Below are 26,030 nucleotides of genomic sequence, written 5' to 3'. Positions count from 1 at the left end.
TTTCGACATACATTTGTAAAATGATAGTCTAGAAACGAAAGCTTTGGTTGTCTTCCTCTCAGGCTTCCATGTCCTCTCCCTGGACCTCCTCAATGTCCACGTCAATATCCACCTTCACTGTCACTATCCAATCTTATTGAGGATGGCTACGTTGTCAAGATCAAAAAGCCTTAAATTTGCCCAGATGGCCACCAACTTTTCAACCCTTGTATGGGTCAGCACGTTGCGTGCTTTAGTGTGTGTGTTCCCAAACAAGGACCAGTTGCACTCTGAGGTGGCTGATGTTGGTGGGATTTGGAGGATGATGGAGGCAACAGGGGAAAGAGCCTAAGATCCACAAAGTCCCTTCCACCAGGTGGCTGATGAGATATGTTGGCACGACTGTCATATTGCATCTCCATTCCAAAGCCCTTGCTTGGAAGTGTACTTCGCCAGACTACCAGGATCCTTGCCCTCATCCAGGCCAAGGTGGCGAGACATGGTAGTGATGACACCATACGCCTTGTTGCTCTCTACACCAGACAGGATGCTCTTGCCAGCATACTTGGGTCCAACATGTACGCTGCGGCGTGTATGGGCTTCAGGCAGAAGTCTTCACGCTTTTTGATGTATTTCAGAACTGCAGTTTCCTCTGCTTGGCGCAACAGGGAAATGGGCAGGGCAGCACAGATTTATTCTCTTACATCTGCAAGCAGAGTCTGAACATCAGACAGGATGGCATTGTCTCCCTCAGTCCGTGCAATGGCTACTGCTATAGGTTTCAGGCTGCTTACCACTCTCTCCCAAAATACAACATCCAGGAGGATCCTCTTGATGGGGCTGTCCATATCGTCAGACTGTGATATGGCCATTTCTTGGAGAGACCCCTTCCCCTCCAGGAGACTGTCAAACATGATAACAACACCACCCCAACGGTTGTTGCCTGGCAGCTTCAATGTGGTGCTCTTATTCTTTTCACTTTAATTGGTGAGTTAGATTGCTGCTATAACTTGATGACCCTTTACATGTATAACCAGTTCCTTGGCTCTCTTGTATCAAATCAAATCAAATGTATTTATATCGCCCTTCGTACATCAGCTGATATCTCAAAGTGCTGTACAGAAACCCAGCCTAAAACCCCAAACAGCAAGCAATGCAGGTGTAGAAGCACGGTGGCTAGGAAAAACTCCCTAGAAAGGCCAAAACCTAGGAAGAAACCTAGAGAGGAACTAGGCTATGTGTGGTGGCCAGTCCTCTTCTGGCTGTGCCGGGTGGAGATTATAACAGAACATGGCCAAGATGTTCAAATGTTCATAAATGACCAGCATGGTCGAATAATAGTAAGGCAGAACGGTTGAAACTGGAGCAGCAGCATGGCCAGGTGGACTGGGGACAGCAAGGAGTCATCATGTCAGGTAGTCCTGGGGCATTGTCCTAGGGCTCAGGTCCTCCGAGAGAGAGAAAGAAAGAGAGAAGAAGAGAATTAGAGAATTCACAGAGTGTTTAGAGTGTTTCCATTGTAGAGTGTTTCCATTGTTTTCAGTGCCATGATGTCCTTGAGGAGCAGATTCAATCCATGAGCAGCATAGCCAATGGGTGTGATGTTTTTTTATTTTCTTTTATTTCACCTTTATTTAACCAGGTAGGCTAGTTGAGAACAGGTTCTCATTTGCAACTGCGACCTGGCCAAGATAAAGCATAGCAGTGTGAACAGACAACACAGAGTTACACATGGAGTAAACTATTAACAAGTCCATAACACAGTAGAAAAAAGGGGCAGTCTATATACAATGTGTGCAAAAGGCATGAGGAGGTAGGCGAATAATTACAATTTTGCAGATTAACACTGGAGTGATAAATGATCAGATGGTCATGTACAGGTAGAGATATTGGTGTGCAAAAGAGCAGAAAAGTAAATAAATAAAAACAGTATAAAAACAGTATGGGAATGAGGTAGGTGAAAATGGGTGGGCTATTTACCAATAGACTATGTACAGCTGCAGCGATCGGTTAGCTGCTCAGATAGCTGATGTTTGAAGTTGGTGAGGAAGATAAAAGTCTCCAACTTCAGCGATTTTTGCAGTTCGTTCCAGTCACAGGCAGCAGAGTACTGGAACGAAAGGCGGCCAAATGAGGTGTTGGCTTTAGGGATGATCAGTGAGATACACCTGCTGGAGCGCGTTCTACGGATGGGTGTTGCCATCGTGACCAGTGAACTGAGATAAGGCGGAGCTTTACCTAGCATGGACTTATAGATGACCTGCAGCCAGTGGGTCTGGCGACGAATATGTAGCGAGGGCCAGCCGACTAGAGCATACAAGTCGCAGTGGTGGGTGGTATAAGGTGCTTTAGTGACAAAATGGATGGCACTGTGATAGACTGCATCCTGTTTGCTAGGTAGAGTGTTGGAAGCCAATTTGTAGATGACATCGCCGAAGTCGAGGATCAGTAGGATAGTCAGTTTTACTAGTGTAAGCTTGGCGGCGTGAGTGAGGGGGCTTTGTTGCGGAATAGAAAGCCAACTCTTGATTTTCGATTGGAGATGTTTGATATGAGTCTGGAAGGAGAGTTTGCAGTCTAGCCAGACACCTAGGTACTTATAGATGTCCACATATTCAAGGTTGGAACCATCCAGTGTGGTGATGCTAGTCGGGCATGCGGGTGCAGGCAGCGATCGGTTGAAAAGCATGCATTTGGTTTTACTAGCGTTTAAGAGCAGTTGGAGGCCACGGAAGGGGTGTTGTATGGCATTGAAGCTCGTTTGGAGGTTAGATAGCACAGTGTCCAATGACGGGCCGAAAGTATATAGAATGGTGTCGTCTGCGTAGAGGTGGATCAGGGAATCGCCCGCAGCAAGAGCAACATCATTGATATATACAGAGAAAAGAGTCGGCCCGAGAATTGAACCCTGTGGCACCCCCATAGAGACTGCCAGAGGACCGGACAGCATGCCCTCCGATTTGACACACTGAACTCTGTCTGCAAAGTAATTGGTGAACCAGGCAAGGCAGTCATCCGAAAAACCGAGGCTACTGAGTCTGCCGATAAGAATATGGTGATTGACAGATTCGAAAGCCTTGGCAAGGTCGATGAAGACGGCTGCACAGTACTGTCTTTTATCGATGGCGGTTATGATATCGTTTAGTACCTTGAGTGTGGCTGAGGTGCAGGCTGGTAATAGGGGTTGCGACAATGGCGGCGGATAGTTTCAGAAATAGAGGGTCCAGATTGTCAAGCCCAGCTGATTTATACGGGTCCAGGTTTTGTAGCTCTTTCAGAACATCTGCTATCTGGATTTGGGTAAAGGAGAACCTGGAGAGGCTTGGGCGAGGAGATGCGGGGGGGGGGCGGAGCTGTTGGCCGAGGTTGGAGTAGCCAGGCGGAAGGCATGGCCAGCCGTTGAGAAATGCTTATTGAAGTTTTCGATAATCATGGATTTATCGGTGGAGACCGCGTTACCTAGCCTCAGTGCAGTGGGCAGCTGGGAGGAGGTGCTCTTGTTCTCCATGGACTTCAGTGTCCCAGAACTTTTTGGAGTTGGAGCTACAGGATGCAAACTTCTGCCTGAAGAAGCTGGCCTTCGCTTTCCTGACTGACTGCGTGTATTGGTTCCTGACTTCCCTGAACAGTTGCATATCACGGGGACTATTCGATGCTATTGCAGTCCGCCACAGGATGTTTTTGTGCTGGTCGAGAGCAATCAGGTCTGGAGTGAACCAAGGGCTGTATCTGTTCTTGGTTCTGCATTTTTTGAACGGAGCATGCTTATCTAAAATGGTGAGGAATTAACTTTTAAAGAATGACCAGGCATCCTCAACTGACGGGATGAGGTCAATGTCCTTCCAGGATACCCGGGCCAGGTCGATTAGAAAGGCCTGCTCACAGAAGTGTTTTAGGGAGCGTTTGACAGTGATGAGGGGTAGTCGTTTGACTGCGGCTCCGTGGCGGATACAGGTAATGAGGCAGTGATCGCTGAGATCCTGGTTGAAGACAGCGGAGGTGTATTTGGAGGGCCAGTTGGTCAGGATGATGTCTATGAGGGTGCCCTTGTTTACAGAGTTAGGGTTGTACCTGGTGGGTTCCTTGATGATTTGAGTGAGATTGAGGGCATCTAGCTTAGATTGTAGGACTGCCGGGGTGTTAAGCATATCCCAGCTTAGGTCACCTAACAGAACAAACTCTGAAGCTAGATGGGGGGCGATCAATTCACAAATGGTGTCCAGGGCACAGCTGGGAGCTGAGGGTGGTCATAGCAGGCGGCAACAGTGAGAGACTTATTTCTGGAGAGAGTAATTTTCAAAATTAGTAGTTCGAACTGTTTGGGTATGGACCTGGAAAGTATGACATTACTTTGCAGGCTATGTCTGCAGTAGACTGCAACTCCTCCCCCTTTGGCAGTTCTATCTTGACGGAAGATGTTATAGTTGGGTATGGAAATCTCTGAATTTTTGGTGGCGTTCCTGAGCCAGGATTCAGACACGGCAAGGACATCAGGGTTAGCAGAGTGTGCTAAAGCAGTGAGTAAAACAAACTTAGGGAGGAGGCTTCTGATGTTGACATGCATGAAACCAAGGCTTTTTTGATCACAAAAGTCAACAAATGAGGGTGCCTGGGGGCATGCAGGGCCTGGGTTTACCTCCACATCACCCGCGGAACAGAGAAGGAGTAGTATGAGGGTGCGGCTAAAGGCTATCAAAACTGGTCGCCTAGAGCGTTGGGGGCAGAGAATAAGAGGAGCAGGTTACTGGGCATGGTAGAATATATTCAGGGCATAATGCGCAGACAGGGGTATGGTGGGGTGCGGGTACAGCGGAGGTAAGCACAGGCACTGGGTGATGATGAGAGAGGTTGTATCTCTGGACGTGCTGGTTGTAATGGGTGAGGTCACCGCAATGTGTGGGAGGTGGGACAGAGGAGGTAACAGGGGTATGAAGAGTGGAACTAGGGGCTCCATTGTGAACTAAAACAATGATAACTAACCTGAACAACAGTATACAAGGCATATTGACATTTGAGAGAGACATACAGCGAGGCATACAGTAATCACAGGTGTTGAATTGGGAAAGCTAGCTAAAACAGTAGGCGAGGCTAATCAGCTAGCACAACAAACAGCAGGTAAAATGGCGTTGACTAGGCAACGGGGCAGACAGATAAAACAAACAAGCAGAATGGAGTACCGTGATTAATGGACAGTCCAGCGTGCGTCAGCTATGTAACCAAGAGATCAGTGTCCAGGGGGCAGCGGTGGATGGGCAGGGAAGCTGGACTGGCGAGTGTTATCCAGGTTAAAAAAACTAACAGTGACTAAATAGCTTGTAGCTAGTTAGCTGGTTAGCGTCTGGAGGTTCTTGAGTGTGTTCTAAGAAATTAAAAATAATAGTGATTCCGTATCACATTGGGTGAGGCAGGTTTCCGGGAGGTATAAACAAATTAAAAATCAAAAAGAGATAGAAAGTAAATGGGTCCAGAGAGTGTTTGGGACGTGGTGATTCAGACGGTTAGCAGGCGTGTGCTAACAAGCTAACAGTTCGTAGGCCCGGGCTAGACAAGGTAGCAGTTAGCGGGCCGGAGCTAGACAAGCTCGCAGGCCGAAATAGCAAGCAGGGAGATAGCGAGGGCTAGAGAGTTAGCCTTTGGGGGACGTCGCGATGGGGTGAGTCTGTTTATTCCTCTTCATGCGGTGACAATCGACAGACCGGTCGTGGGCCCGGGTAATTGTAGCCCAGGAGTATGCTACAGGTGCTCTGACCGGGCTAGCTTCAGGCTAAGTGGGTGGAAACGCTAGCCAGGGGTAATCATCCGGGGTTGCAGTTTAGCTAGATAGCTAGTTGTGAAGATCCAGCTGAAAAATGTTCCGTTTGCAGTGGGAATCCGGGGATGAAAAATAAATAGGTCCGTTGTGCTCTGGTTAGAGTCGCGTTGTTCGAACTGGCGAGAGCTTTCCGGGCTAAAGGTTAGCTGATGACCGGTTAGCTGAAGACCGCTAGCATAGCTGGTGGTTAGCTGGCTAGCTTCAGTTGAGGGGTTCCGGTTCCGAAGTAAATAGAAATACTTTAGGAAAAATAGCTACATTGGGTGAGGCGGGTTGCAGGAGAGTGTTTGGAAGCTTAGGTTTAGCAAAATGTTTTTAAAGAGGTATGCGAAGAAAAATATGTTTAAAAAAACGGAAAAAAAACGAAAAAGAAGCGATATATACAGGGACGGGACGACAGGACGACTTACTGCTACGCCATCTTGGATTCATCTTGGATGTGAGGGTAGGACTTCTGATTCAAGGAAGATCATGAGCTGTTGCTATCGATAAGGTGTCTGATTCATCATTTTCACCTCGAATAGAAGTAGAGGGACTTTTGTCTGAGGTTGCTTGTTGTGAGCGCTGAGGGAACTTTATGCACTTGGCCAGATGATTCTGCATCTTTGTTGAATTCTTCACATATGATTTGAAAATGTACGCAGCTTTTCCTTCTACATTAGCTGCAGTGAAATGTCTCCACACATCAGATAGTTCCCGTGGCATTTTCCTGTAAAGATTAGAAGAAAAAAAATGTTTTTAAAAAACAAATACAATTCCATGTCCAGATAAGTAGTTAAGCAGTTAGATTAAACAACTTCTTTGTAAAATAAATGTTTTAAAATGAAATATGTATGGAAACAAGGTGAATGAACACTCCTCAGTTAGCAGGCTCAAGCTAAAACCCACATGGTAGCAAAAACAAACTAGCAGAAATGGTTAGCAAGTTAGAAATGATTTAAACACACTTTGCTGTAGGCTACTATTTACTAGTTAACAAAAAATCATGTATGTCGTATAAAATATATTCACCTCACCCAGTATTGTAATAAAAACTTACAAGAAAGCATATAGTCATTGGCTCAGACAGTGTAGTAGTGTGGGCTCAATAGCATCTCATTAGTGTGCAAGATCTTGAGAATCAGCTGTACATGTGATGGAAAAAATGGACCGTGCTGGCAGAGGGTAGCAAAACCATTGAGTTGGGGATAGTTTAACCAAAATATGCCACAAGACCTAGAATTGCCTTTTGTGTATCCCACAAAAAAGGTTCTCTGTTACAAGCCAACTTTTATGATGAATTTAAGCAAAATTCCCCAAATTCCCAGGCTTAATTTCCCACGGCTAAGGGCTGTTCTTAGGCATGGAGTGACTGTACACAGCCCTTAGCCGTGGTATATCGGCCATATACCACAAAACCCTGAGGTGCCTTATTGCTTTTATAAACTGGTTACCAATGTAATTAGAGAAGTAAAAATAAATGTTTTGTCATACCTGTGACATACGGTCTAATATACCACGGCTGCCAGCCAATCAGCATTCAGGGCTCAAACCACCAAGTTTATAATTGTTTATTAAATCATTGCATCTGTGCTCCTAGAGTGTTCGCTTCTCCTTTTCTCTTTCAAGTATATAAATACATCAACTGCAAAAACGTGGTAACAGTTGTGACAGATTCGCGAATATGTACTGTATGACATGGAACTGAATATAGTATCTGACTGAATGCACAGTACCAGTCAAAAGTTTGGACACCTACTCATTCAAGGTTTTTCTTTATTTTTACTACATTGTATAATAATAGTGAAGACATCAAAACTATGAAATTATACACATGGAATCATGTAGTAACCAAGAAAGTGTTAATCAAATCTAAATATATTTTATATTTGAGATTCTTCAAAGTAGCCACCCTTTTCTTTGATGACAGCTTTGCACACGCTTGGCATTCTCTCAACCAGCTTCACCTGGAATACTTTTCCAACAGTCTTGATAGACTTTTCCTTCACTCTGCGGTCCAACTCATCCCAAACCATCTCAATTGGGTTGAGGTCTGGTGATTGTGGAAGCCAGATCATCTGATGCAGCACTCCATCACTCTCCTTGGTCAAATAGCCCTTACACAGCCTGGAGGTGTGTTGTGTCATTGTCCTGTTGAAAACCAGATGATAGTCTCACTAAGCACAAACCAGATGGGACGGCGTATCACTGCAGAATACTATGGTATCCATGCTGGCTAAGTGTGCCTTGAATTCTAAATAAATCACTGACAGTGTCACCAGCAAAGCACCCCCACACCTCCTCCTCCATGCTTCAAGGTGTGGACCACACAAGTGGAGATCATCCATTCACCTACTCTGCGCCTTACAAAGACACGGCGGTTGGAACCAGAAATCTCAAATTTGTAAACATCATACCAAAGGACAGATTTCCATTGCTCGTGTTTCTTGGCCCAAGCAAGTCTCTTCTTATTTTTTGTTGTCCTTTAGTAGTGGTTTCTTTGCAGCAATTTGAACATGAAGGCCTGATTCACGCAGTCTCCTCTGAACAGGTGATATTGAGATGTGTATGTTACTAGAACTGTGTGAATCAGAGAAGGGGCGGCAGGTATCCTAGTGGTTAGAGCCTTGGGCCAGTAACCAAAGGTTGCCAGATCGAATCCCCAAGCTGAAGAGGTAAAAATATGTAATTCTGCCCCTGAATAAGGCAGTTAACAAACTGTTCCTAGGCTGTCATTGTAAATTTGTTCCCAACTGACTTGCCTAGTTAAATATATATCTATTTTTAAATCTTTTATTTGGGTTGCAATTTCGGAGACTGGTAACTCTAATTAGCTTATCTTCTACCGCAGAGCTTATCCTCTACAGCTCTCATGAGGGGTCGCCCTCATGAGAGCCAGTTTCATCGTAGCGCTTGATGGTTTTTGCGACTGCACTTGAAGAAACGTTCAAAGGTGTTGACATTTTCAGGATTGACTGACCTTCATGTTTTAAAGTAATGATGAACTGTTGTTTCTCTTTGCTTTTTTGAGCTGTTCTTGCCATAATATGGACTTGGCCTTTTACCAAATAGGACTATCTTCTGTATACCACCCTACCTTGTCACAACACAACTGTTTAGCTGAAACGCATTAAGAAGGAAAGAAACTCCACAAATTAACTTTAAACAAGGCTCACCTGTTAATTGAAATGCATTTCAGGTCACTACCTCATGAAGCTGATTGAGAGAATGCCAAATCAAATCAAATCAAATCAAATTTATTTATATAGCCCTTCGTACATCAGCTGATATCTCAAAGTGCTGTACAGAAACCCAGCCTAAAACCCCAAACAGCAAACAATGCAGGTGTAAAAGCACGGTGGCTAGGAAAAACTCCCTAGAAAGGAAGAGTGTGAAAAGCTGTCATCAAGGCGAAGGGTGGCGTCTTTGAAGAATCTCAAATATGAAATATATTTGGATTGATTTAACACTTTTTTGTTTGTTACATGATTCCATATGTGATGTTTTATAGTTTTGTTGTCTTCACTATTATTCTACAATGTAGATAATAGTCCAAATAAAGAGTAGGTGTGTCCAAACTTATCAATGGTATTGTATAGGTTATGACCTACCCTTCACTCCACTGAAGACTGAAAACAAAACGCTTGTGTGTTCTAGTACTATGACATATTGGCCTAACCCTACTCACAACCCCCATCTCTCCCTCTCCTTTTCAGGTCCACATCACAGTGTTGGACAACAACGACAACGCACCTGTCTTCTCCCAACCCACCTATGACATCACCATCTCTGAGGACACACCCCCAGAGACAGAGGTGGTCCAGGTGTTAGCGTCGGACCGGGACGAGCACCACCGCCTCACCTACTCCCTCCACAGCGCCATCGACCCCTCCAGCCTGCGTCTGTTTCGTATAGACCCCATCATTGGCACGGTGTATACTACAGAGAGACTCGACCACGAGGCTAGAGCACAACACATCCTCACTGTCATGGTAAGAGACTGATACCATTACTGTTGTATCAAATATGGTTTGGTCATCTTGAATCAAATCAAATTGTATTAGTCACATGCACTGACAGTGAAATGCTTACTTACGAGCCCCTAACCAACAACGCTGTTAAAAAATATATATGGATAAGAATAAGAAATAAAAGTAGCAAGTAATTAAAGAGCAGCTGTAAAATAACAATAGCGAGACTATATACAGGGGGGTACCGGTACAGAGTCAATCTCGTTGTAAGAGAGGATTCCATTCGTGTTATTTGGTCACATTCCCTTAAGATTCTGCATGAAAATCCCTCCGTTGGTCATGGATGTGTTGAAACTGTCAGAGGAGGAGTGAAAAGAAAAGAATGGGAAAGGAGAGGAGAGCAGAAAGGACCTGTAGAGATGCAGAGTGGGCCAAGAGCATTATCTTTATTCCAACAGCTTAATATTCTAATGTGACTCAGCTCTCCTGCAAGAGACAGACTACTTCTATGTCTGTGTTCTCATTTTACCTGAACTCATCATTAAGCAGTTACACTAATTACTGAGAGCAATGAACCAACGTCTCTCACCCTCGTCAGGGGAATGAGACGGTTTAAGGAACCATGACTGCGTTTGTGTGTGTGTTGGGGAGAGCGATACAAGGAATTTGTGAAAGAGAGATGTGAGAGTGATCTGACTGAAACTGTTTTGTGTTGGTTGGGAGAGTGTTAGGTGTATTTGTGTGTGTGTGTGGGTGTGTGGAGTCAGGCTGTGTGTGTGTTTAGTTCTGAAATTAATCATCCTCATTCACTCTGTTTTACTTACTTTCCTCTGGTTCAGTGGGTAGGTAACATAGGAAATGAATGCTCATCCTACCACTGTAGTTGTACTGTTTTCTCAAATCTCGAAGAAATTTAATTATCGATGAAATGTAGTCATTTTGAATGTTATCATATCGCGTTGATAAGTGAGCTGGAACGTCTGCCTGACATTTTTTATGAGGGAAAATATATATGTATATATTTTTTCAGTTTTAGGCGGGCGCACTGATTTAATTTGTGAAATGTACAGGTAGATAGTATCTTTAATATCTGGCATTTGGTGTGCCCATGACAGTGCCTGCTGTGCTGGAACCAGGTATGTTTGCACATCTGTACATGTATAGTATAGGCTACAATATGATCAGTAGCTCGTAATTGTAACATCTTCCTGCACAAAATAGATAAGAGGTCTAACAATATAAATATAAATTGACTACACATAACCACTACAGAGTCTAAGATAACGGTTTCCAAACACTACACATAACCACTACTAACCACTACAGAGTCTAAGATAACGGTTCCCAAACACTACACTTAACCACTACAGAGTCTAAGATAACGGTTTCCAAACACTACACATAACCACTACAGAGTCTAAGATAACGGTTCCCAAACACTACACATAACCACTACAGAGTCTAAGATAACGGTTCCCAAACACTACACATAACCACTACAGAGTCTAAGATAACAGTTCCCAAACACTACACTTAACCACTACAGAGTCTAAGATAACGGTTTCCAAATACTACACTTAAACTACAGAGTCTAAGATAACAAACACTACACATAACCACTACAGAGTCTAAGATAACGGTTCCAAAACACTACACATAACCACTACAGAGTCTAAGATAACGGTTCCCAAACACTAACATAACCACTACAGAGTTAAGATAACCAAACACTACACTAACCACTACAGAGTCTAAGATAACGGTTCCCAAACACTACACATAACCACTACAGAGTCTAAGATAACCCCAAACACTACACATAACCACTACAGAGTCTAAGATAACAGTTCCCAAACACTACACATAACCACTACAGAGTCTAAGATAACGGTTCCCAAACACTACACATAACCACTACAGAGTCTAAGATAACGGTTCCCAAACACTACACATAACCACTACAGAGTCTAAGATAACGGTTCCCAAACACTACACATAACCACTACAGGTTCCCAAACACTACACATAACCACTACAGAGTCTAAGATAACGGTTCCCCAAACACTACACATAACCACTACAGAGTCTAAGATAACGGTTCCACTACACATAACAAACACTACACTAAGATAACCCCAAACACTACAGAGTCTAAGATAACGGTTCCCAAACACTACACATAACCACTACAGAGTCTAAGATAACGGTTCCCAAACACTACACATAACCACTACAGAGTCTAAGATAACAGTTCCCAAACACTACACATAACCACTACAGAGTCTAAGATAACGGTTCCCAAACACTACACATAACCACTACAGAGTCTAAGATAAAGGTTCCCAAACACTACACATAACCACTACAGAGTCTAAGATAACGGTTCCAAAACACTACACATAACCACTACAGAGTCTAAGATAACGGTTCCCAAACACTACACAACCACTACAGAGTCTAAGATAACAGTTCCCAAACACTACACATAACCACTACAGAGTCTAAGATAACGGTTCCCAAACACTACACATAACCACTACAGAGTCTAAGATAACGGTTCCCAAACACTACACATAACCACTACAGAGTCTAAGATAACGGTTCCCAAACACTACACATAACCACTATAGAGTCTAAGATAACGGTTCCCAAACACTACACATAACCACTACTGAGTCTAAGATAACGGTTCAGAACAGACACAACAGACACAGACAGAACATACACAGGCAGAACAGACAGAACAGACACAGGCAGAACAGACACAGACAAGCACAGGCAGAACAGACAGACAGAACAGGCACCGCAGAAACAGACAGAACAGACAGAACCGACACAGGCATGCACAGGCAGACACAGACACGGCAGAACAGACACAGACAGACACAGGCAGACACAGACAGAACAGACACAGGCACAGACAGGCACAGACAGAACATACACAGACACAGACAGGCACAGACAGAACAGACACAGGCAGACACAGACAGGCACAGGCAGAACAGACCGAACAGACACAGACAGACACAGACAGAACAGACACAGACAGGCACAGGCAGAACAGACCGTACAGACACAGAGAGGCACAGGCAGACACAGACACAGACAGGCACAGGCAGAACAGGCACAGGCAGACACAGACAGAACAGATCTATTGTCTCCAATGGACCCAGTGATCGTCCGCCTACCACTTCCTCAGTACCATAACACCCTTCAGTCTAGGGTTATTATATCACCCTAGGCCCATTGGGTTGTGTTAAGTGTGTTGAACTAGCCAGCGTTTCATAATACCGCCAGCAGAGCTAGCGCTAATGCTGATGCTAATGCTGGTTCTATTAATACTCACCCTGTGTGGCGCCTCGTATGAGACGAGCTTTTTCTCTGATCCCATTCTCTTGTTGTGGAGAGTTTCGCATCGGGGCATAAATATACATCTCATTAGCCCTCTAATTCTCATCTGCTCTCCCGATGACGGGATTAGTCCGTCCCAAAAGACCCATAATGGTTTGCAGTGACACTCCCTTTTCATTTCATGGAAAGTTAAATCTTCAGTACATGTTTTCAAGGGAAACTCCAGTAATGCTGTCCTATTGAGTCTATGTGTTTGTTTATTCTTTGCCGTAACATAGAAAGCTATTTTGTAATACCCAACTGTTTATTTTGCCTCATGCCAGTTATATAATGAGAAATGTAGTTGTGTCAGATCTAATACTATACACCTGTATTAGTAGACCAATGATTAGAAAACATTTCTCCCTCAGGTAAAAGACCAGGAGTTTCCATACAGGAGGAACCTGGCCCGAGTGTTGGTGGATGTGGAGGATGTTAATGACCATGTCCCAGTGTTCACCAGCGCTCTGTACGAGGGTTCGGTCTATGAGTCTGCAGCAGTGGGCTCTGCTGTGCTCCAGGTGACTGCCCTGGACAAAGACAAGGGAGAGAACGCAGAACTCCTCTATACCATGGAATCAGGTGAGCAACTATACAAATGGCTTTGTAATTCAACAATAAGGCCTGGGGAGGTGTGGTATATGGCCAATATACCACGGCTAAGGGCTGTTCTTATGCATGACGTACCTGGACACAGCACTTAGCCGTGGTATATTGGCCATATACCACAAATCGCTGAGGAGCCTAATTACTATTATAAACTGGTTACCAATGTAATTAGAGCAGTGAAAATAAATGTTTTGCCATACCCATTGTATACTGTCTGATATACCACGACTTTCAGGCAATCAACATTCAGAGCTCGAACTGCCCGGGTTTATAATAAGAGTTTTAGAACTATCAAAAGAATAAGGTGTGTCTAAACTATACATAGATATAGACCAGGGGTCTCCAACCTTTTCTAGCATGAGAGCTACTTTAAAAAAAGGAAACATTGCACAAGCAATTTTTTTTTTCTTTCCCGGGTCCTTAGTATACCTGGTCAAAATAATGGTTAATAATCCATCCAAATGTGAGATTTTCACAAATTCTGTTTTCTCAGTAAAACTTTTTTATTACTTTAGATTTATGTTTTACTCGCAAAATAAAAACAATTAATAGAGAAACAATAAAATGGGATGTCATATCATGCTTACATCCCATCAGAAGACCATTTTCTAGGGGGTCTGGAAAAAACGAAAATAGATTTTTGAGTATAATTTAATTACACATCTGGCCCTTTAATTGCCGTCTAATGTGAGGAATGTGCCGTTCCAGCGATGGTTCTGTACTGCTGCTACACATTTCATGGCAAAGTTAGAAAATAATAAATACAATTAAATACAATTTATATACTTACTCATGATATACTTCTGCCAGGTAAGCCGACTTTGTAGTTAACATTTCATTGACAATGTTTTGGGGAAAGTATGCCCATTATTTTCAACCTACAAGATGGCTATCACATCAACTGGATAAACATGGAGCGATAGACAAGGCGCACAGTAGTGGCTAATAGTGGCTAACCAGAGGTGGCAGAATGTCAATATTGTATTGATTAGATAGTAGCTGGAAGCTTGCAGTGTTTGATACGTGTGAGATTTGTTTATGACAGTTTGCGGTGGAACGCGTGAAAATTGCATGTGCTTTCAGAATTGTTTGGCAAACTACTTATAGGTGGGTGGACCCCTGCTGGAGACAGTATATCGATAAAAGATTACAATATACAAACAGTTGATAAAGATTTAGTTGCACTAGTTTTTATCACTGAATATTCGTTGTTCTGACTGTTTTCCTTTAGGCAACACAGGGAACACATTCTGGATTGAGCCGGTTCTGGGGATCATCTCTGTGGCCCGCGAGCTTGACCTCTCCACTATCGGCCATTACATCATCACCGTCAGAGTTACAGACAATGGCTCCCCTCCACTCTCTGCCAACTCTGTGGTTCGCATCGCCATCACGCTGTCCGACAACGCCGGACCCAAGTTCTCCCAGACCGAATACCAGGCCGAGGTCACAGAGAACGTTGCCGTGGGAACCTCTGTCACCACGGTGAGCGCCATGAGCCAATCCACGCTGACCTACGACATCCGACATGGCAACAGCGAACGCACCTTCAGGATCAACCAGTACAGCGGCGTGATCACAACTCAGAAACCCCTTGACTATGAGACCACAGCATCTTATAACCTGATCGTCCAGGCCACCAACATGGCTGGCATGGCCTCCAATGCCACCCTTCTCATACGGGTGGTGGATGAAAATGACAACCCACCTGTTTTCCAGCTGCTACGCTACCAGGGTAGTATCAGCGAGGCGGCGCCCATCAACAGTGTGGTCCTGAACCCAGACAACACTCCTTTGGTCATCAAGGCCACTGATGCTGACCGCAACCAGAACGCTCTCCTGGTCTATCAGATCGTTGAGGACACAGCCAAGATGTTCTTTAAAGTGGATTCTGGCACCGGCTCCATCAGGACTATCGCCAACCTGGACCACGAGTTGTTTGCTAGTTTTAACTTTCATGTTCACGTGAGGGACAGTGGGAGGCCTCAGCTGACAGCGGATAGCCCCACTGAGGTCACCATCCAGGTAATCGACACAAACGATTCTCCACCTGTCTTCACCCAGAACGCCTACGAAACTGTCCTGCTGCTGCCCACCTATGTAGGAGTAGAGGCATTACAGGTCTCAGCCACAGACCCAGACCAAAACGTCCCCACAGAACTCAGCTACTCACTGACAGACGGAAACCTAGAGCACTTTGCCATCCAGCTCTCCAGCGGCATCATCATCGTCAAGAACAACAACTTCTCCAAGGAACGGTTCCGCTTCAACGTCAAAGTGTCTGATGGAAAGTTCTCCAGCACCACTCTAGTCACTGTTCTCGTCCGTGAGACGCTGGACTCTGGCCTCTTCTTTGCCCATAGCCTCTACTCCTCGTCCATCCAGGAGAACAATACCAACATCACCAAAGTGGCAGTGGTCAACGCAGTGGGGAATCGCCTCAACGAGCCCCTCAAGTACACCCTACTGAATCCAGGGACACGCTTCCGGATCCGACCCACCTCGGGCGTAATCCAGACCACTGGGATTCCCTTCGACCGTGAGGAGCAGGAGTTCTATGAGCTGGTGGTGGAGGCTGGGAGGGAGCACGACCGTCTGCGTGTTGCCAGGGTAATTGTCAGGGTCCAGGTAGAGGACATTAACGACAATGCTCCTGCATTCCTGGGACTTCCGTATTACGCTGCTGTCCAAGTGGAGGCTAAACCTGGTGTGCCCATATTCCGAGTCACCGCCATGGACCGTGACAAAGGCATCAACGGAGAGGTGTCTTACTACCTCAAAGACGACCACGGACACTTTGAGATCGACAGGCTGACGGGCGGCCTCCGTCTGAAGGAGGCTTTTGAGTCTGACCTATCCAACCAGGAGTACCAGATGGTAGTTTATGCCAAGGATGGAGGTTACCCTCCCCTCTCATCTGCCGTAGAGTTCCCCATCACCGTGGTGAACAGGGCCATGCCCGTCTTTGACAAGTCCTTCTATGCAGTGGCGGTGAACGAGGATGTAGCGGTACACACGCCTATATTAGGAATCAATGCCACCAGCCCAGAGGGCCAGAACATCATCTACACCATCGTGGAGGGAGACCCCTCTCTGCAGTTTGACATCGGCTTTGACACCGGAGTCATTAAAGTCATCAACTCCCTGGACTATGAGATCGCTTCATCCTTCCGTCTGACTGTCAGAGCCACAGACTACCTGACTGGCGCCCGTGCTGAGGTGGACGTAGATGTCACAGTTAATGACGTCAATGATAACCCTCCGGTGTTTGAAAAAACATCCTATAAGGCAGTTCTGTCTGAGACTGCCATGATCGGCACTCCGGCGCTGCAAGTGGTGGCTACCGACCAAGACTCTGAGAAGAACAACATCGTACACTATCAGATCTTCTATCCCACAGATGCCTACAACAGCACCGACCACTTCCACATTGACAGCAGCAGTGGCCTCATCCTGACCGCTCGCATGCTCGACCACGAGCTTGTCCAGCGCTATGACTTCATCGTCAGGGCAACCGATAACGGCTTCCCACCACGGAGCAGTGAAGTGTCGGTCGTGCTTGTGGTGAACGACATGAACGACAACCCTCCGGTGTTCAACCAGCTTCTCTATGAGGCCTATGTCAGCGAGCTGGCCCCTAGGGGCCATTTTGTGACCTGCATCCAGGGTTCGGATGCTGACAGCTCAGACTATGACAAACTGGAGTACAGCATCCTGTCAGGAAACGAGAGGATGAACTTTGTGATGGATGGTAAGACGGGTATCATCACGCTGTCTGGTCACAGGAAGCAGAGGATGGAGCCAGCCTACAGTCTGAATGTATCCGTGTCTGATGGGGTGTTCACCAGCACGGCCCAGGTGCACGTTAGGGTTCTGGGGGCCAACCTCTACAGTCCTGTGTTTGAACTGAATCCCTATGAGGCAGAGGTACGAGAAAACGCAGCTATAGGAACAAAGGTGATCCAGGTAAGAACCATTCATTTTGAAGTATTCAGCATATGAACTTTAATTGAAACAATGATATGTATTTTATTGAATGAAGCTTTGATGTACATGATACTGTATTTGTAATAGTATTTGTAATATGTTTTGTTTGACATGTGCAATACCCCATCTAAAAGAAAGTAACTTAACTATTATTTTCAGGTGAGGGCAACCGATGCTGACCCAGGAGTGTTTGGCCAGATTACCTACTCATTCATCAATGACGTGGGCAAGGACCAGTTCAATGTGGACGCCAATGGTCAGATCACCACCTTGGAGAAGCTGGACAGAGAGGACCCAGCCAACAAGAACATTTTCCTCATGGTGGCAGCCCAGGACGGGGGTGGAAGGGCCTCCTACTGCACCGTCCGTGTCTCCCTGGTGGACGACAACGACAACGTCCCTCGCTTTCGAGCTGTGGAATACCGTGCTTCTGTCAAATCTGACGTTGGCAAGGGCTTCCTGGTGACCCAGATCCAGGCATATGATCCTGATGATGGTGCCAACTCTAAGGTGACATACTCGCTCTACAGCGAGGCACACGTACCCGTGGTGGATATCTTAGAGATTGACCCTGACAACGGCTGGATGGTCACCAAGGGGAGTTTCAGCCACCTGCGCAACTCAGTCCTGTCTTTCTTTGTTAAAGCAGTTGATGGAGGCATCCCTGTCAAGCACTCTTTAGTATCAGTCTACATCCATGTCTTGGCACCTGACGCCCTCACCCCCTCCTTCACCCAACCCCAGTTCTCCTTTACCGTCCCAGAGGACACCCCTATAGGAGCTGCCCTAGGGTCCGTCCGCCTCATCACCCCACCAGGCTACGCCTCGCTGCCAGTCACATTTGCTCTAGTCAACGGAGAGACCGGGGAGAACAACCTGGAGGGAGTCCTGGTGGTGGACAGGGACACTGGGGTCATCAAGCTGGACAAGCCCCTTGACCATGAGATCATCACCTCCTTCCACTTCAAGGTCACAGCCACCGTGCAGCAGGCCAAGCTGGACTCTGTGACCAGTGTTGACGTAGAAGTCAATGTCTTGGATGTGAACGACAACAAGCCAGCATTTGAATCCAACTCTTACGAGGCGACAGTGATGGAAGGGATGCCTATCGGCACCATAATCATCCAGGTTCAGGCTCTGGACCCAGACTCTGGAGCTAACGGACAGGTTACATACAACCTAGGCACATTGGCTCAATCTGAAGGGGAGCCGGACCAATCCACAGAGACCTTCACCATTGACAGCAACACAGGCTGGATCTCTACTCTCAAGGAATTGGACCACGAGATGTGCCCATCCTACACCTTCCTGGTTGTGGCCTCAGACCTGGGGGAGGCCCTGACCCTCTCCTCCACCTCCACGCTGACCTTGGCCGTGTCAGACATCAACGACAACCCGCCCAGCTTCCTGGATGAGAGGTACCTGGGCTCAGTGCGTGAGAGCGACCCCCCTGGCGAGGTGGTGGCGGTGCTCAACACTAGAGACGACGACAGCTCTGCAGTGAACCGCCAAGTCAGCTATCACATCACAGGTGAGTCATAGAATGGGAGTGTTTGTGCTATTAATGTGTTTAGCTGTTTGTGCCCTTTATGTATCTTTATATGTCTCACTGTCTGTCTTTCAACTTTTCTTCTGTCCCCCTGTCTCACTATCTGTCTTTCAACTCGTCTTCTGTCTCCCTGTCTCACTTCACTGCCTGCCTCTCTATCTCTCCCTCTCTCACTTCACTGCCTGCCTGCCTGCCTATCTATCTATCTATCTATCTATCTATCTATCTATCTATCTATCTATCTATCTATCTATCTATCTATCTATCTATCTATCTATCTATCTATCTCTCTCACTTCACTGCCTGCCTCTCTATCTATCTGGCTGTTTGTCTCGGTCTGTCTCTCTGTCTCTCTCGGTCTGTCTTTCTGTCTGTCTGTACCACTGTCTGTCTCCTTGTTTACTTCAGATAAACTCTTCATTTGTATTCTGTCTGGCCACTCTCCAAACCATCACAACAACTCTCGTGAATAAACAAGAGGGAAACTCATAACACTAAATTAAGGATGAGGCATGATTTATAATTCATACATTTCTTATTTGTATGTTAGGTATACGTGCGCATACCAGCAGTGGGGGCTTGATTAATAAACAAGCGTTGTCGCAGTAATAATGATTTGAATACAGCTGAGACTAGCGCTCACTGCCAGATAAGCAATTTTTCACCACAAAATATGACATGCCTGCACAACAACCCTGACATTTACCACAAAATGACAGCCTCGCCGAAGGCCACTGAGGTAGTAAATACAGTCAGAGTAAACCGTTTAAAGACACGAGTACCTGCAGCGCATTTGATTACATTTGTTGCTATAGCAATAAGTCCTGTTTTTATCTCTCTCCATGAGTTTAATGGATGGATGTTTCTTTTAAAGTGTTTGTGGTGGGAGACTGGAGAGGGTTAATTAGATTGTGGTTGACACAGGGACATCAATAGGAGTTGATTTTCATAAACGTTTTTGCCATTTAGTGAGTTTTTGATTTGGTGAAGTACCTGTGAAGTACCTGAAAGAGTGTCTAGTGTAGTTTGATAACTAAACAGAGATATCAAAGGTTAGAGAGAAGGACAAAAGAGGACTACATCTGTTGAAAGAGGGTTAGAGTTGTCTAATTTATTCTCTGCTAATTGACAAGTGAAAAAATAATCATTAAGTAGGAACGCCCAATGAGACGGAGCGGTGGATCGCCATGCCAACTGGGAAGCTAGGGAACCCCTCTGCTGAATGGCATTCTAATGAGCATCGCCAGTAGAGAGAGAGAGGGAGCGAGGGAGGGAGAATGAAAGACAGGAGAGCTGTGACCTTACCTACATCAAAGAGAGAAAGGCAGATAGATTGAGAAGGAGAATAAACATATGCTACACACTGCAAAGAGACAGAGGGAGGATGAGAGAGAGAGAGAATGAATTGATGTTACAGACTGCTGTGAGAGGGAGAGAATGAACGACAGCTAGATGTGACCTGACACAGCAGAGAGACACGGATTTTACACACTTTTACAACGAGACACTTTGAATTGATCTTTGACACAGCAGGAAATAGTTAGAAAGCCAGGGGTATATGGGAAAACCTGTATTGAAGAACACCACAAAGCCAGGGGTATATGGGAAGACCTGTATTGAAGAACACCACAAAGCCAGGGGTATATGGAAAGACCTGTATTGAAGAACACCACAAAGCCAGGGGTATATGGGAAGACCTGTATTGAAGAACACCACAAAGCCAGGGGTATATGGAAAGACCTGTATTGAAGAACACCACAAAGCCAGGGGTATATGGAAAGACCTGTATTGAAGAACACCACAAAGCCAGGGGTATATGGGAAGACCTGTATTGAAGAACACCACAAAGCCAGGGGTATATGGGAAGACCTGTATTGAAGAACACCACAAAGCCAGGGGTATATGGAAAGACCTGTATTGAAGAACACCACAAAGCCAGGGGTATATGGGAAGACCTGTATTGAAGAACACCACAAAGCCAGGGGTATATGGGAAGATCTGTATTGAAGAACACCACAAATCCAGGGGTATATGGGAAGACCTGTATTGAAGAACACCACAAAGCCAGGGGTATATGGGAAGACCTGTATTGAAGAACACCACAAATCCAGGGGTATATGGGAAGACCTGTATTGAAGAACACCACAAAGCCAGGGGTATATGGAAAGACCTGTATTGAAGAACACCACAAGGTGAAAAGCAACATCATTTGATTTAGCTGAGCCAGATATTTTACAGACTATTTCATTACTGCTGTATTATCTAACGTTGTTTGGTGTTGTCTTGGCGACCTGATGGCGTTCTATCTGCCAAACCTTTCTGAGGTAGCAGTAGTTTATTATAACTCGGGGAGGATTTTAAAACTTTGACTGAAGCCAGGGGATAGGATATGATACATCCACAGGCGTTGACTCCCAGCCGCTTTCAAAGCCTCGTCTAGACGCCTGCGTCTTTGTTCCCCAACACCATCCTTGATGAGGTAACATGAAAGTTTCATCAAATGTAAACAAACTGGGAAAAGGAAATGTAATGATTGAGTGCTAGTGATGTAATGGGGGTGCAGTGTGGTTGGGCAGGCTTAGAGGAAGTGTGTCTGATTCATTTACAATGATGGAAATCGTTTTATATCCACTCTGTTTGCATCCATCGTCCCCACCCGAGTCGCATCCATAGATCAAGATCATGCATTTAGCCACCGGCTGATTTTAATTACACAGAGTTTAGTGGTGTTGAGATGAATCAGAAGCTGGGTGTTTAGAGCTATCATCAAACCATATTGAGGGAGGCAGAGAGGAAAAACCAATTAGGATGTTGTAAAAATAGGAGGGGAGGAGAAAAAACAATTAGGATGTTGTTATAATAGGAGGGGAGGGGAAAAACCAATTAGGATGTTGTTATAATAGGAGGGGAGGGGAGAGGAAAAAACAATTAGGATGTTGTTATAATAGGAGGGGAGGGGAGAGGGAAAAACAATTAAGATGTTGTTATAATAGGAGAGGAGAGGAAAAACCAATTAGGATGTTGTTATAATAGGAGGGGAGGGGAAAAACCAATTAGGATGTTGTTATAATAGGAGAGGTGAGGAAAAACCAATTAGGATGTTGTTATAATAGGAGAGGAGAGGAAAAACCAATTAGGATGTTGTTATAATAGGAGGGGAGGGGAGAGGAAAAAACAATTAGGATGTTGTTATAATAGGAGGGGAGGGGAGAGGGAAAAACAATTAAGATGTTGTTATAATAGGAGAGGAGAGGAAAAACCAATTAGGATGTTGTTATAATAAGAGGGGAGGGGAAAAACCAATTAGGATGTTGTTATAATAGGAGAGGTGAGGAAAAACCAATTAGGATGTTGTTATAATAGGAGAGGAGAGGAAAAACCAATTAGGATGTTGTTAAAATAGGAGGGGAGGGGAGAGGAAAAACCAATTAGGATGTTGTTATAATAGGAGGGGAGGGGAAAAACCTATTAGGATGTTGTTATAATAGGAGGGGAGAGGAAAAACCAATTAGGATGTTGTTATAATAGGAGGGGAGAGGAAAAACCAATTAGGATGTTGTTATAATAGGAGAGGAGAGGAAAAACACAATTAGGATGTTGTTATAATAGGAGGGGAGAGGAAAAACCAATTAGGATGTTGTTATAATAGGAGGGGAGAGGAAAAACCAATTAGGATGTTGTTATAATAGGAGGGGAGAGGAAAAACCAATTAGGATGTTGTTATAATAGGAGGGGAGAGGAAAAACCTATTAGGATGTTGTTATAATAGGAGGGGAGAGGAAAAACCAATTAGGATGTTGTTATAATAGGAGGGGAGAGGAAAAACCAATTAGGATGTTGTTATAATAGGAGAGGAGAGGAAAAACCAATTAGGATGTTGTTATAATAGGAGGGGAGAGGAGAGGAAAAACCAATTAGGATGTTGTTATAATAGGAGAGGAGAGGAAAAACCAATTAGGATGTTGTTATAATAGGAGAGGAGAGGAAAAACCAATTAGGATGTTGTTATAATAGGAGGGGAGAGGAAAAACCAATTAGGATGTTGTTATAATAGGAGGGGAGAGGAAAAACCAATTAGGATGTTGTTATAATAGGAGGGGAGAGGAAAAATCAATTAGGATGTTGTTATAATAGGAGGAGAGAGGAAAAACCAATTAGGATGTTGTTATAATAGGAGGGGAGAGGAAAAACCAATTAGGATGTTGTTATAATAGGAGGGGAGAGGAAAAACCAATTAGGATGTTGTTATAATAGGAGGGGAGAGGAGAGGAAAAACCAATTAGGATGTTGTTATAATAGGAGGGGAGAGGAAAAATGTAATGAACTTCGTCTGTTGTTTGTAGAAAGTCAGACCGAAATGCAGCGTGTAGGTTACTCATGATTTTTAATGAAGCTAAATACGGTACATGAAATAACGGAAGAAGAAAACAACAAACGAATGAAACTAATACAGCCTATCTGGTGACTAACACTAAGACAGGTACAATCACCCACGAAATACAACGCGCACTAAAGCTACCTAAATACGGTTCCCAATCCGAGACAACTAGAATCAGCTGACTCCAATTAGGAATCGCCTCAGGCAGCCAAGCCTAACTAGACACACCCCTAATAATACACACTCCCAATTAATACAAACCCCAATACGAAATACAACATATAAACCCATGTCACACCCTGGGCTACCCAAACATATAACAAAAACACAAGATACAATGACCAAGGCGTGACAGAACCCCCCCCCTAAGGTGCGGACTCCGGGACGCACCTCAAGAGCATAGGGAGGGTCCGGGTGGGCGTCTGTCCATGGTGGCGGTTCTGGCTCGGGACGTGGACCCCACTCCATTAATGTCCTAGTTCCTCCCCTTCGCGTCCTAGGATAATCCACCTTCTCCGCCGACCATGGCCTAATAGTCCTCACCCTGATCCCCACATAACTGAGGGGCAGCTCGGGACCGAGGGGCAGCTCGGGACAGAGGGGCAGCTCGGGACAGAGGGACAGCTCGGGACAGAGGGGCAGCTCGGGACAGAGGGGCAGCTCGGGACAGAGGGGCAACTCAGGACAGAGGGGCAACTCAGGACAGAGGGGCAACTCAGGACAGAGGGACAACTCAGGATAGAGGGGCAACTCGGGATAGAGGGGCAGCCCGGGACAGAGGGGCAGCCCGGGACAGAGGGGCAGCCCGGGACAGAGGGGCAGCCCGAGACAGAGGGGCAGCCCGGGACCGAAGCAGCCCGGTAATGAGGGGAAGCCCGGTACTGAGGGGAAGCCCGGTACTGAGGGGAAGCCCGGTACTGAGGGGAAGCCCGGTACTGAGGGGAAGCCCGGTACTGAGAGGAAGCTCGGTACTGAGAGGAAGCTCGGTACTGAAAGGGAGCCCAGTACAGAGAGGGAGCCCAGTACAGAGAGGGAGCCTAGTACTGAGAGGGAGCCTAGTACTGAGAGGAAGCTCAGTACTGAGAGGAAGCTCAGGCATGTAGTAGGCTCCGGTAAATCCTGGCTGGCTGGTGGACCTGGATGATTAAGGTTGTCTGGCCGATCTAGAAGATCTTGGTAGACTGGCACTTCTGGCGGATCCTGGCAGACTGGCACTTCTGGCGGATCCTGGCAGACTGGTGACGCTGGGCCGACTGGCGGCGCTGGGCAGACAGGAGACTCCGGCAGCGCAGGAGAGGAGAAAGGCTCTGGCTGTGCTGAACAGGCGAGGCGCACTGGACGCGCTGGGCCGACTGGGAGCACTGGTGGCGCTGGACAGACAGGAGACTCCGGCAGCGCAGGAGAGGAGAACAGCTCTGGTTGCGCTAAACAAGCGGGAGACTCCGATAGCGCAGGAGAAGAGAACAGCTCTGGCTGTGCTGAACAGGCGAGGCGCACTGGAGGCCTGGTGCGTGGTGCTGGAACTGGTGGTACTGGCGTGAGGACACGCACAGGAAGCCTGGTTCGGGGAGCTGCTACCAGAGGACTGGTGTGTAGAGGTGGCTCTGGATAGACCGGACCGTGCAGGCGCACTGGAGCTCTTGAGCTCCGAGCCTGCCCAAGCTTACCTGGCCTGATGCCCACTCTAGCCCGGCCAATAGGAAGGGCTGGTATGAGTCGCAGCTGGCTCTGCACCCGCACTGGAAACACCGTGCGCTCCATAGCATAACACGGTGCCTGCCCGGTCTTTCTAGCCCAACGGTGAGCACAGGGAGTATGCGCAGGTTTCCTACCTGGCATAACTATTCTCCCTTCTAGCTCCCCCCCAATACTTTTTTTGGGCTGTTTTTCCGGTTTCCAACCGCGTCGCCGTGCTGCCTCCTCATACATACGCCTCTCCGCTTTAGCTGCCTCTATTTCCTCCTTGGGACGGCGATATTCTCCCGGCTGCTCCCAGGGTCCTTGACCGTCTAATTCCTCCTCCCATGTCCAAATCTCCAAATGATGCATTCTCTCCCATTGCAACTGCTCTTCACGATTAACAGGGAGAGTAGGCTCAGGTCTGTTTCCTGACTCAGCCACTCTCTCTCTGCGCTTTCCCCTGTTACCTTCAGTTTTCCCTCTGTATAGCAATGCTTTCCTTCTCGATTCCATACGTGTATAGCCCTCTTTGCATTGCTGTAGGGAATCCCAGGCGGGCTCCTGCACACGCCCTGGGTCGGCCGCCCACCTGTCGATTTCTTCCCACGTCGTATAATCCCTGCTTCTGCCGTCCATAGCGTCCTCCTTTAGCTCCTGCCAGTTCACACGCTGCTCGGTCTGTGAATCATGGTGGGT

General features: G+C 46.1%; 1 protein-coding gene across 1 annotated transcript in view; it reads left to right on the top strand.

The window, feature by feature from the left end:
* The window catches only part of LOC123992578 (protocadherin Fat 3-like), a 350,119-nt gene that overhangs the window by 267,114 nt on the left and 56,975 nt on the right, over window positions 1-26,030 (top strand). Inside the window, exons 8-11 of the mRNA XM_046293819.1 lie at window positions 9,487-9,762; window positions 13,503-13,713; window positions 14,972-17,706; window positions 17,887-19,258. Of these exons, the coding sequence (XP_046149775.1) occupies window positions 9,487-9,762; window positions 13,503-13,713; window positions 14,972-17,706; window positions 17,887-19,258 (4,594 nt within the window). The remainder of the gene's footprint in view (window positions 1-9,486; window positions 9,763-13,502; window positions 13,714-14,971; window positions 17,707-17,886; window positions 19,259-26,030) is intronic.

The sequence above is a fragment of the Oncorhynchus gorbuscha genome, linkage group LG13, assembly GCF_021184085.1.
Source record: "Oncorhynchus gorbuscha isolate QuinsamMale2020 ecotype Even-year linkage group LG13, OgorEven_v1.0, whole genome shotgun sequence".
NCBI classification, from domain to species: domain Eukaryota; kingdom Metazoa; phylum Chordata; class Actinopteri; order Salmoniformes; family Salmonidae; genus Oncorhynchus; species Oncorhynchus gorbuscha.
This window is presented reverse-complemented; position numbering and strand designations above follow the sequence as displayed.